Raw genomic sequence first — 19772 nt, 5'->3', positions numbered from 1 at the left:
GTCTGACAGGATAAAATAACCAATGAGGCCCAGGAAAAAGCTGGTCTCAACCAGGCAAACATCCTTGAAATACCAGAACCCCAAGCAAACGCCTGTGAATTAAAGGGAAAAGGAACACATGAGGAAGACAAACAAGGCAATAGAACGATCTCCACGGGGAAATGCGTGGCCTTTAGGATGAGTCGCTGGTTCCATTTATTCCCAATTGTATATGTCATGTTCAGTGAATTTTCAGGTGGCTAACATACTCCAGTACATCTGAAAATCTGTCCGTCCACACCTTGCTGAACACAGGCCTGCAGTTCCCCCAACATTTCTCCATGAAGTTTGCCATTCTCCTACTTACACTTGGCATGAGGTGGGCAATGAGGAAGGCTGAGGGCAAATAATTCAAGGGAGGTGATGGGTTTATGATTATTCAATTTTCTTGTGCCCTGCTCTTTGCATCCATTTAAAAATAATTATGAGAAAAAGCATCTTTCTTAATGGGCCTGAAAGAGTTTGGACTGTTAGTTACCATGTTATTTTCCAATATAAGAAGGCCACTTATCACTTTCTATGGCGGAATTTAAAAGAATACATGGTGAGTGACAGTTATAAGAAGTGGGTGCAGTGGCTCACACTTGTAATCCCAGCACTTTGGGAGGCTGAGGTGGGCGGATCACGAGGTCAGGAGTTCGAGACCAGCCTGGCCAATATGGTGAAACCTCGTCTCTACTAAAAATACAGAAATTAGCTGGGCGTAGTGATGTGCACCTGTAGTCCCAGCAACTGGGGAGGCTGAGGCAGGAGAATTGCTTAAACCAGGGAGACAGAGGTTGCAGTGAGCCAAGATCACACCACTGCACTCCAGCCTGGGTGACAGAGAGAAACTCTGTCTCAAAAAAAAAAAAAAAAAAAAAAAAAGCAGCATTTAATATTTGTACTGTCTAGAAGACATGGATTAAGGAGTAAAATCAGCATATTTTGGAAAGGGAGGGTGGAAGGAAGGAGAAGGCCCTGATTCTGCAAGTCATGTCAAAGACCCAGCTACCAAGGGGTTGAGGCAGAAGAGGTGGGGTGGGTGGGCCTGGATCCCGGTACCTGATAGGCTTCATCCTGCAGCTTCTGTTTCAGGTATTCCTCCATCTTGAGCTCATTCTCCAGCTGCCGGACAGAGTCATTTTCGTAGTTTTCATCCTCAGGCCGCACATAGGGATCTGCATCCTCCGTAACCCTGAGAATAAACCACAGATGACATTTTAGAGTGAATCTTAAAAGAATTACAAGTGGGATTCGTGTGTGAGCTGTAGTTTATTGGCACCTTTATTTCTCCTTAGTTCTCCAAGTCACTTTCACGTCTTCTTTAGTAATACCTAAAGAAAATCTTGGAAACATTTTGGAGGTTGGAAGCAATATATGATCAAGGTATTTTCATACACAATTTTTTTATGGCAGTTGTGGTCATAGGTCATCTCTCTTTTTCCTAGGGTTTACTGAAATGGGTTGGCCCTTTAAATGTTCTATAATTTAAAAAATGGCAAACATCTTTTGAGGGGATACAAAGTTTTCCCAATCTGAGGGCTCTTTTTATTCTTCTTCAAAATAGAACCCAAGATCACTTTCTGTATGGAGAGTGAGCCCTCTAGTGAAGTAATGCTTAAGGACATTTGGTTTTAATTTAATCTCTTTTGTGTTACCCACACATGCACATACACATATGAATGCACACCACATTCATGCCTTATTTTTACAGAATTAAGTCTAAGAATATCAGCTAGTCGATGCCAGGAGGGCTACTAACCCATAACTCTTGATCTTAGCTCTAAATATGAAAAAAAAAAAGCATTTTAATTATCCAATTCCACTCTGAAATAAATAGTTAAAAATGACTTCATTCCCTGATGTGGGACTCTGTCTCTATCTATTCATCCTAGACTATGCAAAGCTCTTCATGGGGCTGGACATAAGCTTGCTACCTAAATCAGAGGACTAAAAGATTCTCAGGGTAAGACACAAGGACATGTTTAGACAATAGAGATATTAAATTATTCCCTAAAATGAAATAAGTGGTCAAGAAGAAGTTTCTAGGCTGGAACTTGAACGTCGTTGTTCATGTTTATTTATAGCTGTACAACTTGTTCTGGTTATTTTTGGAGGTTTGGGGCCAGCCTAAATGGGTCTGCCTAGGCCTCTGTTAACTTTCCTTCCCTAACTCCTGAGTCACATGTTGGTAGCTGGTACTGCCACTCAGCGTACCAGGGCTAGCAGATTAGGGTGGCCCCAACAGCCTTGGCCTTTAGAATTGGGACAAGGAAATTCTAGCTAACTGCCATATAAATGCTTAATAATAAAAAGTCAAATAGATATGCATTTACCAGACAAAACAGATGACAACTAATTCACTATTTTGAATAACAAATCCAACAATTCTAGAATACAGAAGAAAGGACAAGAAAGCAAACTCTATTAAGCAGCAGCGTACTGCCATGTTAAGTCCCATTATAATGGTTTTGTTTTGATCCTATTCTCTGCTGCTTCACAGCTGACTCTCAGACCACAGCTCTTGATAATTCTCCATGATTACTGATCGTTTATTCACTGCTGGGATTGGGAGCCAGACACCAGAAAGGCCTCAGGTTAGTTTCTTCTCTGAGTCTTTAACATGGCCAGTTTATTTTTATACACTAGTCTGAAGTACTTTTCGTATTAAGCAACACCACCCTTCTGTAGTATTTTTAGCGTTCAGACGCTCCCTCCCCCAGCTTTTGCCCACGTTTCCCGTAACTCCATGAACCATGGTCTCCTAACGGGCCACTTTCTTCCCTTCTTTTGTTTTCCTCCTTTCCCTCCCAAGTTGGGCTCTGCAGCTCTGTCCCAGCTTTGCCTTTGTTTCTCAGCTTTGGTTTTCTCTGCTGACTACTTTGAGCTGATCCAGGGTCACAGAAAGTCTAGTGGTCACAGGACGTCACTGATGCTGCTGGTTTCTGACAAGCTCCAGAACTGGGTGGAAACTTTCGCAACTAAGTCTTTAGAGGGTCAGATGTATACATATTCAACAAGTCAACCAAACTGGATTTCTTTATAATGAGATTTTATACATGTACTTATTTCAATTCCAAATATTTATATGATGTTGTTTACACCAATTCTGAACAGAGACCTCTCCAATGTCATGGTATCCTCTAAGTGCAAATACAATAAGTTCAGAAGATAGGATGATTTATCTCCTGAAGTAGTCTGAGTCCTAAAAGGGTGGCAGCAGTTTTTTAATACTATTTTGTATAGAACTAGCACTGTGCCTTGGGCAAGGCAGGCTCTTGATAGGCACTGGTTGGTTTAGGTTATTGATAACTCTCTGGAAATTGTAAAAGGGGAGATATTACAATGCCGAATTTAAATGTAGCACCATTCTGTATCTCTGGCAGAAAAGAAAACTATGTCACCCCTTTTGAAGGTTAAAAAAAACCCCTAAACAATTATGCTTTTACTTTCTTATTGCCTCCTACGGATTGTTTTGTTACTGAGAAAATGCCTCCAAGCGGAAGATACTCACATGTCGCCACGCATGGTACTTGTGGTAGCTCCACCGTGAATATACCCAGGTTTTCGAGCATGGATTTGCGCTAGAAAAGCCTTTTCAGAGGTTGGTGAGGGAACAAGATCCTCAAACTGAGTCCGTGCAAATTCAGAATCCACATTACTCTCTGTTTCACTCCCAACCTCTAGCAGATACAATTGAAGAAATAAAGAATGATTTGTTAGATTTTTTATGACCTGCAAATAAAGGAGTAGGCTTAACAAATCAACCTGTGCTGTGTAAAATGTTAACCAGTTATCATATTTTAATCAAGTACATTTTTATTTTTTCAAAATAAGAATTGATATTGACATGAATTACTATAAAATCAGTTGGTATACAGCATTTTTTAAATCTCAGAAATGTTATGAGGAATTTTTGCCATCTTAGTAACTGACTTAACTTTTTAAAACTTCTGGTTTTTCCCTTCTGTAAGAGACTTAACTAAAATTGTTACTTTTGCTTAATATTACACTAATTTAAGAAATATGAGTTAAAACCTAAACCTAACCATAAAGTATTCACCTAAAATGCCTCAAATATGAACTTAAAATATGAAGTGAACCCTATCACTTAATACTTTAAAGAATTATGAGTATAAACTAACAGTGCTTAAGACTGCTACACCAAGGATAACTTCATACTCATCATTTGCTAGGGGCGTGGCTACCTGCCATTAATCATGATGTATTAACTACTATCATTTAATTCTGTTTGGTAATCTTAATTTAAATTAGTAGCAACAATTTTCAATTGAGAGGCTTTAAGAAAGTTAAGTCCAGGATTTTTTTAATACTGAAGTTTTATTTCTTATAGCTGTTGTAATCTCTACCATAAGACCATAGTCTTGCCAGACAATTCTCTTGCTAGGTCGGCCTTAAGGAATAGACGGAGATGCATTAGTAACTGGTAGGATATTTATTTGCATATTCATACTGCTAAAGTTTTGAACACTCTTTGTAGTATTAGGAGGATAAAAAGTCTCCTTAAATTTTATGCATTTATTTCTGGGCAGATCTATCTTCAGAGATATTGCAAAGGTAAATTTCAATTTGAAATTCAAATTCAAATGATCAGGTGTTTGTTCTAAATTAATGAAACCTAAATAGATAAGGGCTGGAAATCCCAGCACTTTGGGAGGCTGAAGCAGGATGATCATTTGAGCCCAGGAATTCAAGACCAGCAAGACCCCATCTCAAAACATAAATAAATAAATAAATAAATAAATAAAACATTTGACCCCATAAAATAACTTTAGCATCATGTTGTTTTAGGTCACCATAGATGTGAACAGTGGCTGTCTTTGGATTCCAGAATTATAGGTCAGTTTGAATATTTTGCGTTGTTCTTTTCTGCCTTTTTCAAACTTTCCTCATTGAGTATGTATTAATAGCCTTTTAATAAGCAAAATATAAACATTACTTAAAAAATCTGAATAGGCCAGGCATAGTGGCTCACGCACTTTGGGAGGAAAAGGCAGGAGGATCACTTGAGGCCAGGAGTTTGAGACCAGCCTGGGAAACATAGCAAAGACTCTGTCTCTCTGAAAACAAACAAACAACATTAGCCAGGTGTGCTGGTATGTGCTTGTAGTCCCAGCTACTAGGGAGGCTCAGGTGGGAGGATTGCTTGAGCCCAAGTGTTTGACATGCCAGTGAGCTATGATGGTGCCACTGCACTTCAGCCTGGCAACACAGAGAGACGCTGTCTCAAAAAACAAAACAAAAATTAAAAAAAAAAAACAAAAAAACAACCCTCAAATCTGAATGGACCAACAAAATACCACGGACAGCTTTAAACAATCTTTTGATATTAGACAATGAGCAGATCTCTAGGAGAGGCCCCTAGCACTTACGGACCCCTCCATGAGGAGCAGACAAATGAAAGGGAATCAGGAGCTCACCAGAATTCAGCTCTTTCACAAGAGAGGACATGGTGTTAGTGATGGAATCCGCAGCCACTAGCAAGTCATTCCTTAAATTTCTTCTTGAACCTTCAGGGAAGAAGAAATAATTTAAAAAACCAAAGCCTTCCTTTTATCCTAAATTTTTATGTTGTTTGTTTATCTTTCCCATTAATAACCTAAAGCAAGAAAACTTCTAAGACTTCTCCTTTTCAGAAGTGCTTTGGTTCATTTCCTGAAAAAACAACAACAGCAACAAAACACCGCTTAGGGCCGTGGGTCCTGCGGTAAGAAGACATGGCTAATGATGGAGCTTCATATATTATTTGTCCAAGTGGGGACAATTTTGAAAGTGAAAGAGAGCAGTATGAATCAGACTGGCTGACCTGGCAAAACTGGGATGGTCCCAGGTACACCAGTGTGTGTGGTCACTCTTCTTAAGAGTAATCCTGGCTGGGCGTGGTGGCTCATGCCTGTAATCCCAGCACTTTGGGAGGCCGAGGTGGGCGGATCATGAGGTCAGGAGATTGAGACCATCCTGGCTAACACGGTGAAACCCCGACTCTACTAAAAATACAAAAAAATTAGCTGGGCATGGTGGCGGGTGCCTGTAGTCCCAGCTACTCGGGAGGCTGAGGCAGGAGAATGGTGTGAACCCCGGGAGGCGGCACTTGCAGTAAGCCGAGATTGCTCCACTGCACGCCAGCCTGGGCAACAGAGCAAGACTCTGTCTCAAAAAAAAAAAAAAAAAAAAAAGAAAGAATAATCCACACAGATGAAAAGTCAGGTTTGCCAGGAGAGCTGTGCCTTCCTAGCTGCTATTATTGTTCTTGCCCTTACCTGGTGGCTGAGCACTTTTGATTCTGGTCTCTGCTAGGACATGTGCTGTCTCCTATCAGGGCTTCCAGAGCTCTTCCTGCCAGTATAAGTACCACTTGGGAATGGGAAACCCACATGCACTGAATGCCCCCAGAGTGTGAGAAAGGGGTGAGGATTCTTGTTTCTTCTGCCAAGACATGGGCAGATGCATGTCTGATACTAAGAATTGGAACTTGGACTATGTTTCTTAATGGCAGAGAATGATTATTATTTTGTTTCAGGCACACTAAGGTTTAAATGGATGCTTGTGATCCAGCCTGGGAGTAGGGAAAGTAAAGAGAGATAATTACCATAACATCTTTGAGAAAAAAATGGTTCAAGATTCCAAATACCTAACTTACAAATGAACTTAGGTGGCATGAACTCTTATAAAGGCTGCCTACAGGCCACATTTCATTCTGTCGTTTTTCAGAAAGTAACACTAACTAAATAAAATAATAAATATGTTTAAATTTAAAAAATCACAGTAGTTAAGTAAAACATTTATTATAATGGAAATCACAAATTGATTTAAAATATGGTAAATTTCTTTAAAATATGATTTAGAGAAGGGATATTTTTCTTTCTAAAAATTAAAATTAAAAAGTTATTTTGTGAATTACATTTTTAAAAACTCTTGAGTTATGTTCAGTGCCTAGAAGAAAAAGTTCTAATATAGGTCCTTCCTTTTCCCTCATAAGAGAGTACAGAGTTCATCATTGTCTCCCACTGAAGTGTGTTAAGATTTTATCACCCCTCCACATGGATGAGAGTACCAGTTTCCTCGCACTCTTGCTATCCCTGGATGTTATGATGTTTCAAAACACTTTTTTCATCTTCTAGGCAAAAAGCGATACTTATTAAAATTTCTATTTCTGCAATTACATCAGAGGTTGAACATCTTTTCATATATTTATTGGCAATTTCTCTTTGTTCTTCTGTCTGTCCGTATCTTTCACCTGTTTTTGTTTTGGTGGTGTCTTTTCTTTCTGATCTCTACGTGATTTTTGTGAAATTATGAAACTTGATTGACACATATGCTGGAAATGGTTTCCTCAAGACTGCTTTCTGTCTTTTAACTTTGTTTGTGATCTCCTTTGCCTTAAAACTCATAGTCAAACATGTCTCTCTTTTCCTTAGATCTCTATGTGAAGACTTTGAAGAATGTGCATGATAGATTGCTAATTTAAAGAAAATGCAAATTGCAGACCCCAAAATGCAATGCATGATCCTATTTGTGTGAAAAAAACCAGAAAAGAGTATGTGCCTATAATCACATCCTTAAACATATCTATTTACACATAAGCAAAACTTTGGGAAGGATCAAATTGTTAGTAGTGGTTACTTCTGGGAATGAAAGCTGCCGGGTGAAGATCTACAGAATGATTTCTTTTTTCTTATTCTCTACAAATTTAAAAAGTGATAGTAAGAAGAGGTTTTAAAAAGTGTTAAAAATATTTCTAAATTAATACAGTCACTCTCCCTGTCGTGGGAAAGTGCTGGCTGGCATCCCCATCCCTCTTTGTACTCCTCTAACTGCAGAGGCCTAACCCTGTAGCTCTGCCTTACAGAAGCAATGGTTCAGCTCTTTGGGGAATCTGAACAGGGAATCTGTCAAATGACTACATGTCCTTCTTGCTTACCTCATTGCTAAAGAGCTGTGATTACTTATCTCAGTCTTGACTTTAATATAAAGAAAAGACAATATGAGATAAAATCTCTAAGAATTAAAAAAAGATGGATTACATTTATGAAGTTTTCTGGGGGTCCTGGTGAAAAGATTTCCTGTCTTTTGATGAACAAAGACTTACTAAAAAATAAGACAGGGTAACAAAAGCCAAAGGAAGGTAAAATGGTGAAGTGAGAACAAATCGGGGTAGGGAGTTCCCAAAACGGCTGGCAGGCCCGGCTCTGACACCAGCCGTGAAAGACTCTTCAATATGAAGTCACATGTTGCTCTGACAACTCTTGACCACTCAACAGACCTTGGTGACCTATTTGTCACATAAAAGCAGACCACAACAAAAAATAAAGCCACTTACTTTGTGCAAATGCCTCCTGTACATCTCCCCCTACCCCTGTGAGGGAGTCCTGCGGCGTGTGCGTCGGGGTGGAGCAGGCTGACGCTGACCGGACGGGCATGGGAATTGGCCTGCTGATGGTGTGGCTGGGGGAGGAGCGGGGAGAGCCAGCCCCCTGAGTCTGGAGAGACAATGCGAGTCATTAATTTGCTTTCCCAAGAAAATGTCATGTATCATCCCCACTGCCTCAGTTGATGGTTGAAAACAGTGACAATGAAATTTCAAAGCAGGAGGAAATCCTAGGTAATTGAGTTGGTAATCCTAAAGCTAATTTGCAGGTGCGGATAATTTAGGATCTTCTATGTAATCTGAAGTTTGGGTTAAATATTGAAAGCCAAAAATATTAGTAGAGCATTGCTCTACAGTATATGAGACGTGTGCCCATAAAATGAAGGTACTGTTAAATGCAGATAATTACAAGGTGTGGATACTTTCTCCTTGAAGGAGAAGGTCTCCCAGGAATAAGAAGACATTAAGGAGAAAGTTTAAAATACAAACTAGAAGACTATTTGCAATGGATGCTTTCTAAATTTTCAACCTGACTATACTAGCATCATCTTTAGAGGATAAGAGTTTAAATCATGTCATACAATATTGTGCATATTAAGTCTCAAATTAAGAATCAAATGAAGTGTAAATTGTTTTCTCTCTATTTTACAGTAAAAGCTGATTTTGTCAAATTAGTGACTCAGGAATTCCAATGGGGGGGAAGAAGAAGAAACCTTGTTTTCTAATTTTTTGGTATTATTTCCTGCAGGAAATGTCCTTCTCTTCTCCTACGAAAAAGCAGTATTCTATCAGGACAATAAGAATAGTAGGATTTAAAGACGAGTAAAGAAAAAAGTAGAAAACAACTAAAGGAACTTATCTTTGCACTACAGTTTTTGGCATGAAACTATTCTGAGACTGTCACACCTCGAATCTTAAGGATTTGTCTCTAAATGAGGTGCCTTGTAAATATTCTCCCTGTTTTAATAATTAGTTGATAAAAGAAGTCAGTCACATGCGTAAGAAAATGCAAAGAGACCCTTGAGTGCACACACAACAGATTAGGTGTTCACATCAATTCCATCCCAATCTGTTTGCTATGGTTGCTAAAGTGAGAATTCTTCTCCAGCAAGGCCCAGAGAGTCATCATTAACCCATTCAAACTCCCAGACCAGAGCAATGCTCTGGAATATTCCATTTAGATATTTGCTTTGGGTTCCGTGGCTTGTGGTTAAAACACACCACATCAATCCTGAAAAAATGCCATGCTGTTAGCTCCAGGGCTCAGCATCACACATAATTGTTAAAGCCATAAACTGAGAAAAATCCAGAATTAAAAATGGAGCAAAACAGAACAGAGCACAGAAAATATCTCATGGGGTGCCCAATGGGCTGAGTGTCCCATTCTTTCACTCTCAACAGTACCTTGTAATGGTGTGTCCAGGCCCAAGGAAGAGAACTTTGCCCAGTTGTGATGCTTTTGCAGCCTGCTTCCCTCGGCCTGCTCAAGGAGGGGTCTGGTTTTCCCCAGAAAACTCTGGCAGCTCAGCCCCATTACCTTGAAACCTGCTTCTGAGCTACCACTACATCCTTGACCTTCCCATGCCAATAATAAATAATTTCACATTTGCGTTAAGCTTTATGATGTTCAAAGGGTTTTCACATACACTCTCACTGATTTCTCTCCATGCATGCTCACTCTGAATGTGAAGTTGTGGAGCCCAGTACTCAGAGAGGTGAAAATAATTGCTTCATCAGGAGACAGAGCCAGAGCAGCAGGGCTGGGGCTGAGCCCAGGGGCTCTGAGTGCCCTGGGCTGCGGGAGCCTTGATGGCCATGGCTGGCAAAAAGTCCCTCAATGGAGACAGATGCTGATGAAGTGCCCTGAGCTCTTCCTACTTTGGCAATTCCTCTTGTATATCCTTTTCGAGGCAGGGCCCTTAGCAGGGCTCCTGAGCCTTTTGTCTCTGTCCTCTTTATTAAGGGACCAATAATCACAGCTGGGAGTGGGGACTAGAGAAGGGAAATTGGACGGAGTGGTTATTAAGAAGTAGGATTCTCTTGGCTATCAGTGTGGGTTACATTCTCATCCCTGGGAACCCAGATTGTCTTCCATGGTGGGAAGTTCACAATAATAATACAACTCCACTTTTGTAAGTAATTCACAGTGTATTAAGCACTTTTACATACACTGTTTTGTTTCATTTTCCTAGTACAATGGTAGGAGTGGTACTATCCTATATTTGAATAGCAATTTGCAGTCTGTAAAGCACTTTAGCCCCTCATACTTCATGTAATCCTCTTAACAACCATATGAGGTATTATTATTCCCACTTTATATATTAGTAAACTGAGGCTCAGAGGAGATAACTGGATTACCCAAGGTTTCTGAGCAAGAGAATGCCAGAGATTATCCCTAGTCTTTAGACTCCAAGCCCAGGCTTCGCCATGCTGATTCTAAGGACTGTGGGCACTGTGGCCAGCCATCATATGCTTCCATCTATGCTTCACTAGTGTAGAAAGGTTCAGCAGCCTGAAGAGGGAACAGGCGCAGGGCACAGACCCAGCACGACCACCTTGTGGTGCTGGAGCAGTGTCCTAGGGGTTCCTGCTACTGGGCCAGGCAGTATCTTTTAGTTGCTGGATCACAGAAAAGGTGTGTGGATGCTCAGGGTGGTGGGAGGGCCTTTGGACTGTTTATCAATTGGTACAGAAGTACAGGCCTACAATCTCTTATTTGCAATTTTGAAAGCCAAAAAAGCTCTGACAAACACTGGTCATTCCATAATGAATTTGGTCTTAATGGACGTGAGGCAACTGATAATGATATCTGCATCATATTGCTTTTCAAAACTAGATAAATTCTGAATTCTGGAACATGTCTGGATCTAGTGATTTGAGATATGGGGCTATGGACCTTATTTCACTACTTTAATGTCTGTTCCGGGGCTGTAGTGCACACCAGCCTTGATTATACCTCTTATACCAGGTTCTCCAGGGAGCTGGGGGCTCCTCCCTCTAGGCAGCATTTGTAAGTAGACTCATATGTCTGGCTCTTCCACCTCCTTTTCTGTGAGCCTCTCCCCATCTCTTAGTGCACTGGGCTCCTCTGCTAATTCCTGTGGGTCTGAGGCATGCCCCACCCTACCTCTCTCTGCTCAGTGCCTGGTCTCAAAGGCAACTTTTGCTACTCCTTTCTGTGGGCATTCTTTTTCAAAACTCCCATTAGTGGTTCTACATTAAGAAGAAAATAATTGGCTCTCGTTGTGTGTTAAAGGAAAAACAGTTGACTGAATCTAAATTATACCAATGTGTGAATGATGAATAGCCACCATTTCCCAAGGGAATCTCTAATTGGTGCAATTTTGTGCAGTATGATTATGTGAAGAATTTAGGTGGAAGATCCTGTGCTGAAGAGAATAATCAGATGCGTCTTTCCCACAACTGGCAACTCCCATGTCACATCCAGCCTTTACCCAGACTTTTGGGGGTAGGACACTGACACCCTGGGTGATCACGGCTCCATCTCTCCATGTCAGGACACTGTCCAGTTTGATGCATAGCATCTTCCTAGTGCCTACCCACTGTGAGGAATGCCATCTCTGGCCTTCCTTTCTGTTCTGTTCTTGTAGGAACACTAGGAAAAGGCAGTGGCCTCTTGGCATTGGGGCAGATCAGTGATGATGTCACTGAGTTTCATTTTCACAGGAAGTGGCCTTGGTGGAATGGTGGCTTCCAGCCTGGTCATGAGGCATAGTTGTCTGCTAACAACTGTAGAAGAGTTAGAGTGAATAATCTCTGTGAATATCCTTTCCTGGAAATTACTCAATGATTAATGGAGCAAAGACTTAAGGGACAACGGTCCATGCAGATCAATATATAGATCTAAAATTCCCAAGGAGAGAGTTGATTTATGGAAGAAGGAAAACATATATCACACTTGGCAAATTTAAAATAGCTCACTTCCTGGAGAATAAATGAAAAATTAATTTCTATGCACCATCCTCCAAGTCTACTCAACTTGCTGTTGTATCAAATTTTTAAAAGTCTGACAAGATTCATACATTTTTTGATATTTTCCAGGAAGTGTTTTGGTTTCTATTCACCATCAGAAATGAAGGATGCTTCATGAAAAGGAGCAAATGTCTAATTGTTGAATCAGGACCCCCTGGTGAAAGAGCAGAGAATTATATGTCCCCCTCCCCGCTAGACCTGAAGAGTCTGCCTCTCAGTTTGGCTGAGAGTGCAGTCTGGTCATGCCTGGCTGCACCTAGCATCCTGGGAAGGTGCAGCAAAGCAGTGTTTAGCAGCATTCAACCCTGTTTTCATCCTTATTCTTCCAATATAAATGCACTGACTATCCTCACATTGATGATAATTTTTATAATCAGCCTTTTTAAAGCAGTCATTGTGAATAGAGTGTTGTGGGGGTACACAGGAGGTGATTAATTCTGACTGTTCAGGCAGGAGGCATCATTTGACTTGGGCTTTAACAGTGAAGATTTCCAGGCAGAAATGAGAAAGTGTGGGGAGAAGAAAAGAGCAGAGCAACCTGGGCCTTGGAATAGCGGGAGCAAGGCATGGGAAATCTGAGACGTATTGTGGAGAGTGTGGGAAGGCCTGACACCATTGTGTGGCTCTGGTGTCAGGCTGGCTGCTGGGTGTAGAGAGAAATGAGGCTAGAAAAGGGAGACAGGCAGGTCTGGGGACCTCCAGGGTAGACTTTATTGTGAACGAGAGAGTCATCTTCCAAGGCTTTTAAGCAGAGAAATATTATTTACTTATTTAGAATTAATTATAATAATCAATACTTAATTTTAAAAAGAGTGAGTCTGGGAGGGTATGTTTTTGAACACTAGATGACCATCTTTATATTGCAGTTGATCATTTATGAGGTGAATTATCCCTCTCCCTTGCTTTTGACTGGCTCATGCCTGCATTGAATATCCACCAGAGAGGATGAGCGAGGAAAAGCCAGGGAAGTGAGGCCCAAGCTGGTTATTGCTGGCCTGCTAGTATTCCACAAAGTGTTTGGAAGAAGTAGAAACCTGATGACTACAATTTCCTGACTTAATTGGACCATCCAGTTATAAACAGAGAAGAGAATAAGGGTAGGAGATGGAATTTGGAATGATGCTTGACTTTTTTTCCCCACCAAATTAGAACAATTGTATTACTTAACATAATACCAATGTATAGACATTATCTTCCCAAATAAGAAACAGTTTGATCCCAAAGTTTAAAATGTAGTTTAAAAAAATGAATCCTTATTGTAAGTCTGAATAACAGTTCTGCAAATTAACATAAACTTAGTTTTATCCTTGACTAAAATATGCACCCTGTACTAATCACCTCTCTTAAACAAAAATGTTTATTATAGATAAAACTTTCAGAAAAAATATCAGATGTTTCACTGCACTCATATAGAATATCTGTTACTGGCAGCCCTTCACTGTATTAGCTGTTTAATATACCTACTCAAATTTTGGTGAAAGCCACACTCTGTAGATATTAGTATATCTAGGATCATATCTGATGTTACCAGAAATAGGAAAATATAAACTTACTGAACTTGTCTGTCACTTTGTCTAACATAAAAATGACTCTTTTTTTCTACTGTTAAAAGCAATTACATGTAAAAAACAAATTAAAAGTCATTTTCAAATTTCTTTCCCTGATGGAGGCACTGTTAATGAACTGTAAGGAAGAGAAGTGAATGTGTGTGTGGATGTGTGTATGTGTATGTGGGTATGTGTAAAATATGGATCAAATTTGAAAAGTTTGTATATACCTATGCGTATGTATACCTATATACATACATTCATACTTATAGCTGACATAGATTTTACAAAGTGCTTTCACATCCAGTATCTATTAAAATCTATACAATAATCCTATTAGCCATGGATTATCAATAGTTTGAAATTAATGACCATGTAAGTTAAGCTTATAGCTGTGAGCAAAACTCTGGGACCACTGTAATTCAGGTCTAATTCTGGTAACTTTGCTAAGAAAATGAATATTGAGAACTTACTTTGTGGAATCAAAGTCAGGCTACTCAGTTTTAGACTGGTACATAATATTTGGAACTGGAAGTGTACCAGAAACTGGAACATATTGGTACTGCAATTATACCCCAGCTGCCTTCATTATTAAACGTTTTATGAGTGTTCCTTTTATGGTTCCTTCAATAAATCTTAAAGATACACAAAGAAGAAAGAGGGTAGGATAACTTCAATTCAAGTTTTGTAAAAAAAAATTTATTGCTTGTGATATCATAATCATCACATTATATTACAGGCACTATTTTTTTTAATTCATGTTCTATCCTCGAGAGGGATAAATTCATGCATTACCTCTAACAAGAAAGAATGAAGTAGAAATTATATATGCCAGTATAATAAAACACTACATTGAACCACACAGACTTATGATAAAGCAAGTAGAGGTTATTAAATCAAGTACAATTTGTTGTGTGGGGGTGTTCTAAGTTTGGTTTTACAAAGATAATGTCCCCAAAGGGGAGAAACAATCAGAAATAAAAACAGAATTTAGAAGCAGATGCCAGTCTAAAACCTCTAAATTCTCTCCTTAGATCATGTTTTACCATGAGAAGTCTATATTTGGACCGCATTTGTTTATTTCTTTGCAGAACCGCCTCTCTAGGGCTGGGACTGATAAGGTTCTGCTTTTAATTTTGACTGAGGTCAGTATAAGAAACAGCCACATGAAATCTATGACTGCTTCTTTCCTTTTTTATTGTCCAGTACTCCTATAAAGCTCCCAGTGAAGACTTTCTTTCATATTTTATGCCAACAGAAATTTTGTTCCCCTGAGAAGTGGTATTTCTGTACTGATAAAACCACCGATATTTTCTTTTGTTTGCTTCATTGCCTGAACGTGCAGAGTAACATCCTTGTCCCTTAAGATTAGCATATTCGCATTTTCTTTTCTTTAGTTTTTGATTTTTCTATTTCAATTTTATGAAGTCACTGTTTATATCTTTTGTTGTAAGCTGCCTCAGGTCCTTTTTGAAAAGAGGCTTGTGTATAAAAGCAAAAAGATAAATGAGTGAAATAGGCAAACTCTGTCACCACCTAGACGATGTATTGCTGACATCTGGGTGATGTGGGCCCCTGGTCCTTAGGTACCTACACCGCAGTACCCGCCGCTGGCCCCCCGAGATGCAGAAGCTGCGGAGGGGCTTGGTGGAGAGGAGCTGGAAGGTGAGGGGGCAGTGGTGCCACCTTGGGGGCACTGCCGCAGTTTGGCTCTGTGCATCCATCTGTTTACGAACTTCCTGGTCCACAGGAGCCTTTCAAGATTGTGCTGCCTGGGAAATGGCCAGGAAGGTATCCCCAAGGGAAATGGCTAAAGCAAGGCTGATGACGACAGGATGATTGCCCTCTCTCTCTGCTAGGAGGAGGGAGGTTATAATGGAACCTTATTTCCTTTTTCTATGCACATACTAAGTAAGAGACAGGAAAGGAAAGAAGCCATTTGCAGAGAAGTATCATGAAGAAGGCATTTTTCTTTACCATGATCTAAGTGTATTGGAAATACAATAGCAATACCCCATGTATACATTCATGGGCAATTATACAGGCTGTAAGTGTTATGTGTCCTTCACCCAGGGGGACTGTCTTCCGTAAAATTTGACTTTAGTAATTTTTTTCACAAAATACAAAATAATGTAACACATTATCTTTATTGTCTGACATTACAGATTGATTTTACACTTTCCTTTTTTACAGACCATGGGAATGAAGGGTAAAAATGTGTCCAGCATTTTCCAAACATTCTTTGTTACACACAAACACACATAATGAATAATAGAAAAGAGCATACAGAAGAAATAAAAGATATGTTGAAATTGGACAGGCTGTGGTTCTAATTGATCCATGGAAATAATGTGAAACTTTTAAATAATGCTAGTGAGTGGGATATATTGTCATACACAGCATAGTACATGCACTTGAAATTAAAGCTGCTTTTATTTTTCTTTGATTTAATTTAATGTGATTTGATTTTTTTTCCTTGAGTATGCTGCTCCCCCTGCTGGCTCTTGAGCCTGACCACAGGTTCAGACAGCTCCAGTTTAGAAAAACTGGAAATGCGAATGCCCCTATTTCCAGAAAAAAAACAAAAACAAAAACAAAAACAAAAAAACAAAGTATGTAATGACCCTCTCATCTCCCCGAGCAGAAAGGCTCCTGGTGCTAAGGAAAAAGCTGGGAGTTCCTTTTAAAAATAGATTATTGTCAACCAACAGTAAGCATTCTGTTTTGGGGAAGAGCCAAAAAGATGGGTAGTGAACAGTCAGTTACGGAGTACAGTCTTTCCCTCGCAAGATTGAGCGCATTTTGGTGAGCCATGGGGAACAAGGCTCAATAATTGTGTGGTGAAAAGGGATTTAATTGCCTGATTTTTATAAAAAGAGGTTTCACAGGTTTTCAGTAAAATGAAACCGAATTGAACACTCACAGCGTGAGGGGGTGTAGAGGTTAGCGTCTGAGTGCTGCAGGTTTTGGGATGACATGAACCTCAGTGTATCTCTAGTGACTGTGTTCAGTGTCTCTCTATTAAGAGAAGGGTCTGATCAACAACTTGAAAAGCATAAGACTGGTTTGAAACTTATACCTCTGGGGATCTAAAATGTTTCCAAGAAATGACGATTCGGTCCCTTTTCTAAAAGATGTCATAGTTCTTCTTTTGATGCTGATAGTAGTGATAGTTATAAAAATGCTAAATTTATATATCTCAATTCAAGCACTACATTGAAAAAGAAGCAAATTAGTATGACTTTTTTCTCTTTCCAAACTGAAGCATGAACATACATTAGAGCAAAAGCAATGAGAAAACCGCAGGTCGGCAGGCCCCTCCACTGTTAGTTAAGACCTGCAGTAGGGGACATAACTTACTCCCTGCTTCAGTTCTTCTTCCTACAGAAAGATTGAATCAATAACAGTTAGATTACCCAGGGTTCCAAAAAGAGCATGTATACAGTGTGAAGGAATGCAAGATGGGGAAACATCAACACAGCTTTGATGGCAGGTCCAGGCCTCTGCCACCTCAGTGACTATCACTCCAAGTCTACTTGGTTACTTGAGACTACAGGCCCATCTCTTTTCTCTGCATGTACAACTATTTTTCAACACAATCCATCTCTCTATCCTGACATGTGTACATCTTGATAAAAGGCGGTGCTCTGTTAGGCTAGGTTGATACCAAGATGGCTGGTGGGGAATAGACTTCTAACTCATAGGGAAAGAGTCATAGCTATGATGACAGAAGCAGGAGGAACATAGGGGGCAGTTTTCAAAGCTTCCTGTCATTCACTGAGGGGAGAGATGGGTTCAGTCCTTTTCATTTGGTATATTTAGAAAGGGATGCAGAGAGAGTTTTTTTGGGGGGTGTTATCAAATAAGATTAACAGGCCAGAAGCAGCAGCAGGTTATGAATTGTCTAGTCTTATTTTGCCCAAGATAGATCAACAAAAATCTAATTTACTGAAAAGTCAATTTTGTTGAGTAAAGATAAAGTATTCCCAATACCAGTCGCTAAAGAGGATACTGATGCAGGGAAAAGTTGACTAAGGAATAAAATAGAGTAAGGAAAACAAAAGAAAGATTACAAGAACAGTGGCTGGGACAAAGGAGCTTTCAAAAAATATTTGTTAAAAAATAAAAGAAAGAAGGAAAGAGGGAGAAACCAAGAAAGAAACAAACAAAAAAAAAATGAAGGAAAAGAGGGAAGAAAAGAGAAAGGTAGACAAACAAAAAAAAAAAAAAAAAGAGAGAGAGAGAGAGAAAGACAGGACAGACAAAATAAAAACAACAAATGTTGGTGTGCTGGGGCTGTGGGACATCCACGGACTGAAAGCTGGGAGACCCTGTCTCGCAAATGAGCTGCCCTAGGGTCTTCCCTTCATCATTCTCCTATCAGAAGTTTCATTTCCTGCCTTTGGCATGTCACAGTTCCAATCCATACTGGTTCTTGCTTGTTTATGTCAGGCAGGATGATCACGTGGCACTGATCACATGGGCTGACTATAGACATGTGGCCATAATTTGCCTGCCTTTGACTTGAAATGCAATTTAATGTATACTAAAGAAGGGAATAAGGCTTTACTAAAAGAAGAATGCCACTTCCCAATGGGAAAAATAGATTACAGCACTCTACAGAAGACTTGTATAAATCATCTTATTAAACACTTTACTTGCAGAAGAGAAAGGAGATATTCTCTCATAGAGTTTGCATTTGAGATCACTAGAAATCATGTGACTTACTGATAAAGCACACTAATGGAATAAAATATTTTACTGATATTAACAGTCACTCCTCTTAATTTAATCAGAATTGCTGAAAGCTACTAAATATAAAATATTTCTAAATAAATCCAGTTCTATTACTTGCAGACATAAAGAAACTGGAAATAAGCCAAGAAGAAGTTGCCCCATGAAGGCCCTCAGCAGTCTGGTTTCAGGAAATGGATAAGAATGTGTTCTATTACTGGCAGCTACTACTACACTGGTCTAAGAAATTGTTTTACATCTGAGTTTGAAACAACATGTTGAGGGAAATCACATACAGCGATTGGAAAAACCATTGCACGTTATGTGCAAAAATGTTCACAGATGACACGGAAAATAAGCTTAGGAAAAATTTATTTGGCAGGTCTTACCTTTAGCAGCTTCATGAGACCCTCCAACTGGACCATGAGCTCTCTCCGGCTCTCCTGGAGAGCAGACATTCTCTGTTCCAGCTCATCTTTGCGCTGTCTAAGAAAGAAGGAGCTGACGTCAGAAGCGGCGTGCAACTCTCTGAGCCAATCACATTCCCATTCCTGAGGAACTTGTGGACTATCAGAGAAAGGGCATCTCTGGCTCTCTGACACAGTTACCAGGCAGGGAACTGTTATCAAATGAATGAACAATGATAGCTGGAGGTGTTTCTTTTATTTGTTAGCAGTCAGACTACATCAGAATTAAAGTCCTTTTAGACATTTCGCTTCCTGTAGACCTTACTACCCTGAATTAATCATCAACCATTGAATGACATATTTTCTGAATGCTTACTATGTAGTGGGCCCTGTGATGGGCCATGGGGTCCCTTGAAACAAACAAAAGCCAAATTGTCACTGAAAAAGGCAAATCCTCTAGATTCTCCAAATCTAAGAACCCTTTTGCAAATTCACAGAAAATATTGATGACCTTAGTATTTGGAAATATGATTTAGAAAAGTACATTTGAAATCTTCGGCACCCATTGAGGTGTCTCTCAGAGGTGAGATATTAATAGCACATAGATACAATCCATTAAAATTTTTGGGTTTCAGTTTGATTTCATAAAGTGAAGTCCAAATAAAGGCATTTCTACATACT

General features: G+C 39.6%; 1 protein-coding gene and 1 long non-coding RNA gene across 39 annotated transcripts in view; one reads left to right on the top strand and one right to left on the bottom strand.

The window, feature by feature from the left end:
• Positions 1–8367, top strand: part of LOC103879666 — a 63623-nt gene extending 55256 nt beyond the window's left edge. For 4 of the 7 annotated variants that reach the window (XR_001897318.3, XR_640388.4, XR_001897319.3 and 1 more), the window contains 3 exons: positions 2525–2618; positions 4834–4881; positions 7461–8367. This is a non-coding gene — a long non-coding RNA (uncharacterized LOC103879666). Of the gene's footprint in view, positions 1–2524; positions 3785–4833; positions 5034–7460 lie in introns of those variants that run through there. The other 3 variants (XR_640391.4, XR_002518672.2, XR_640387.3) reach the window with 3 other exon arrangements.
• Positions 1–19772, bottom strand: part of DTNA (dystrobrevin alpha) — a 397895-nt gene that overhangs the window by 8161 nt on the left and 369962 nt on the right. For 16 of the 32 annotated variants that reach the window (XM_021930042.2, XM_021930043.2, XM_021930044.2 and 13 more), the window contains 6 exons: positions 19074–19170; positions 17311–17331; positions 8363–8522; positions 5463–5552; positions 3536–3704; positions 1084–1216 (listed from right to left, as the gene is read on the bottom strand). In XM_021930042.2, the coding sequence (XP_021785734.1) occupies positions 1084–1216; positions 3536–3704; positions 5463–5552; positions 8363–8522; positions 17311–17331; positions 19074–19170 (670 nt within the window). Of the gene's footprint in view, positions 1–1083; positions 1217–3535; positions 3705–5462; positions 5553–8362; positions 8523–16078; positions 17332–19073; positions 19171–19772 lie in introns of those variants that run through there. The other 16 variants (XM_021930070.2, XM_031658767.1, XM_031658762.1 and 13 more) reach the window with 4 other exon arrangements.

Source organism: Papio anubis, chromosome 19, assembly GCF_008728515.1.
Source record: "Papio anubis isolate 15944 chromosome 19, Panubis1.0, whole genome shotgun sequence".
Classification (NCBI taxonomy): domain Eukaryota; kingdom Metazoa; phylum Chordata; class Mammalia; order Primates; family Cercopithecidae; genus Papio; species Papio anubis.
The sequence above is the reverse complement of the archived record's forward strand: the minus strand, read 5'-3'. Positions and strand labels throughout refer to the sequence as shown.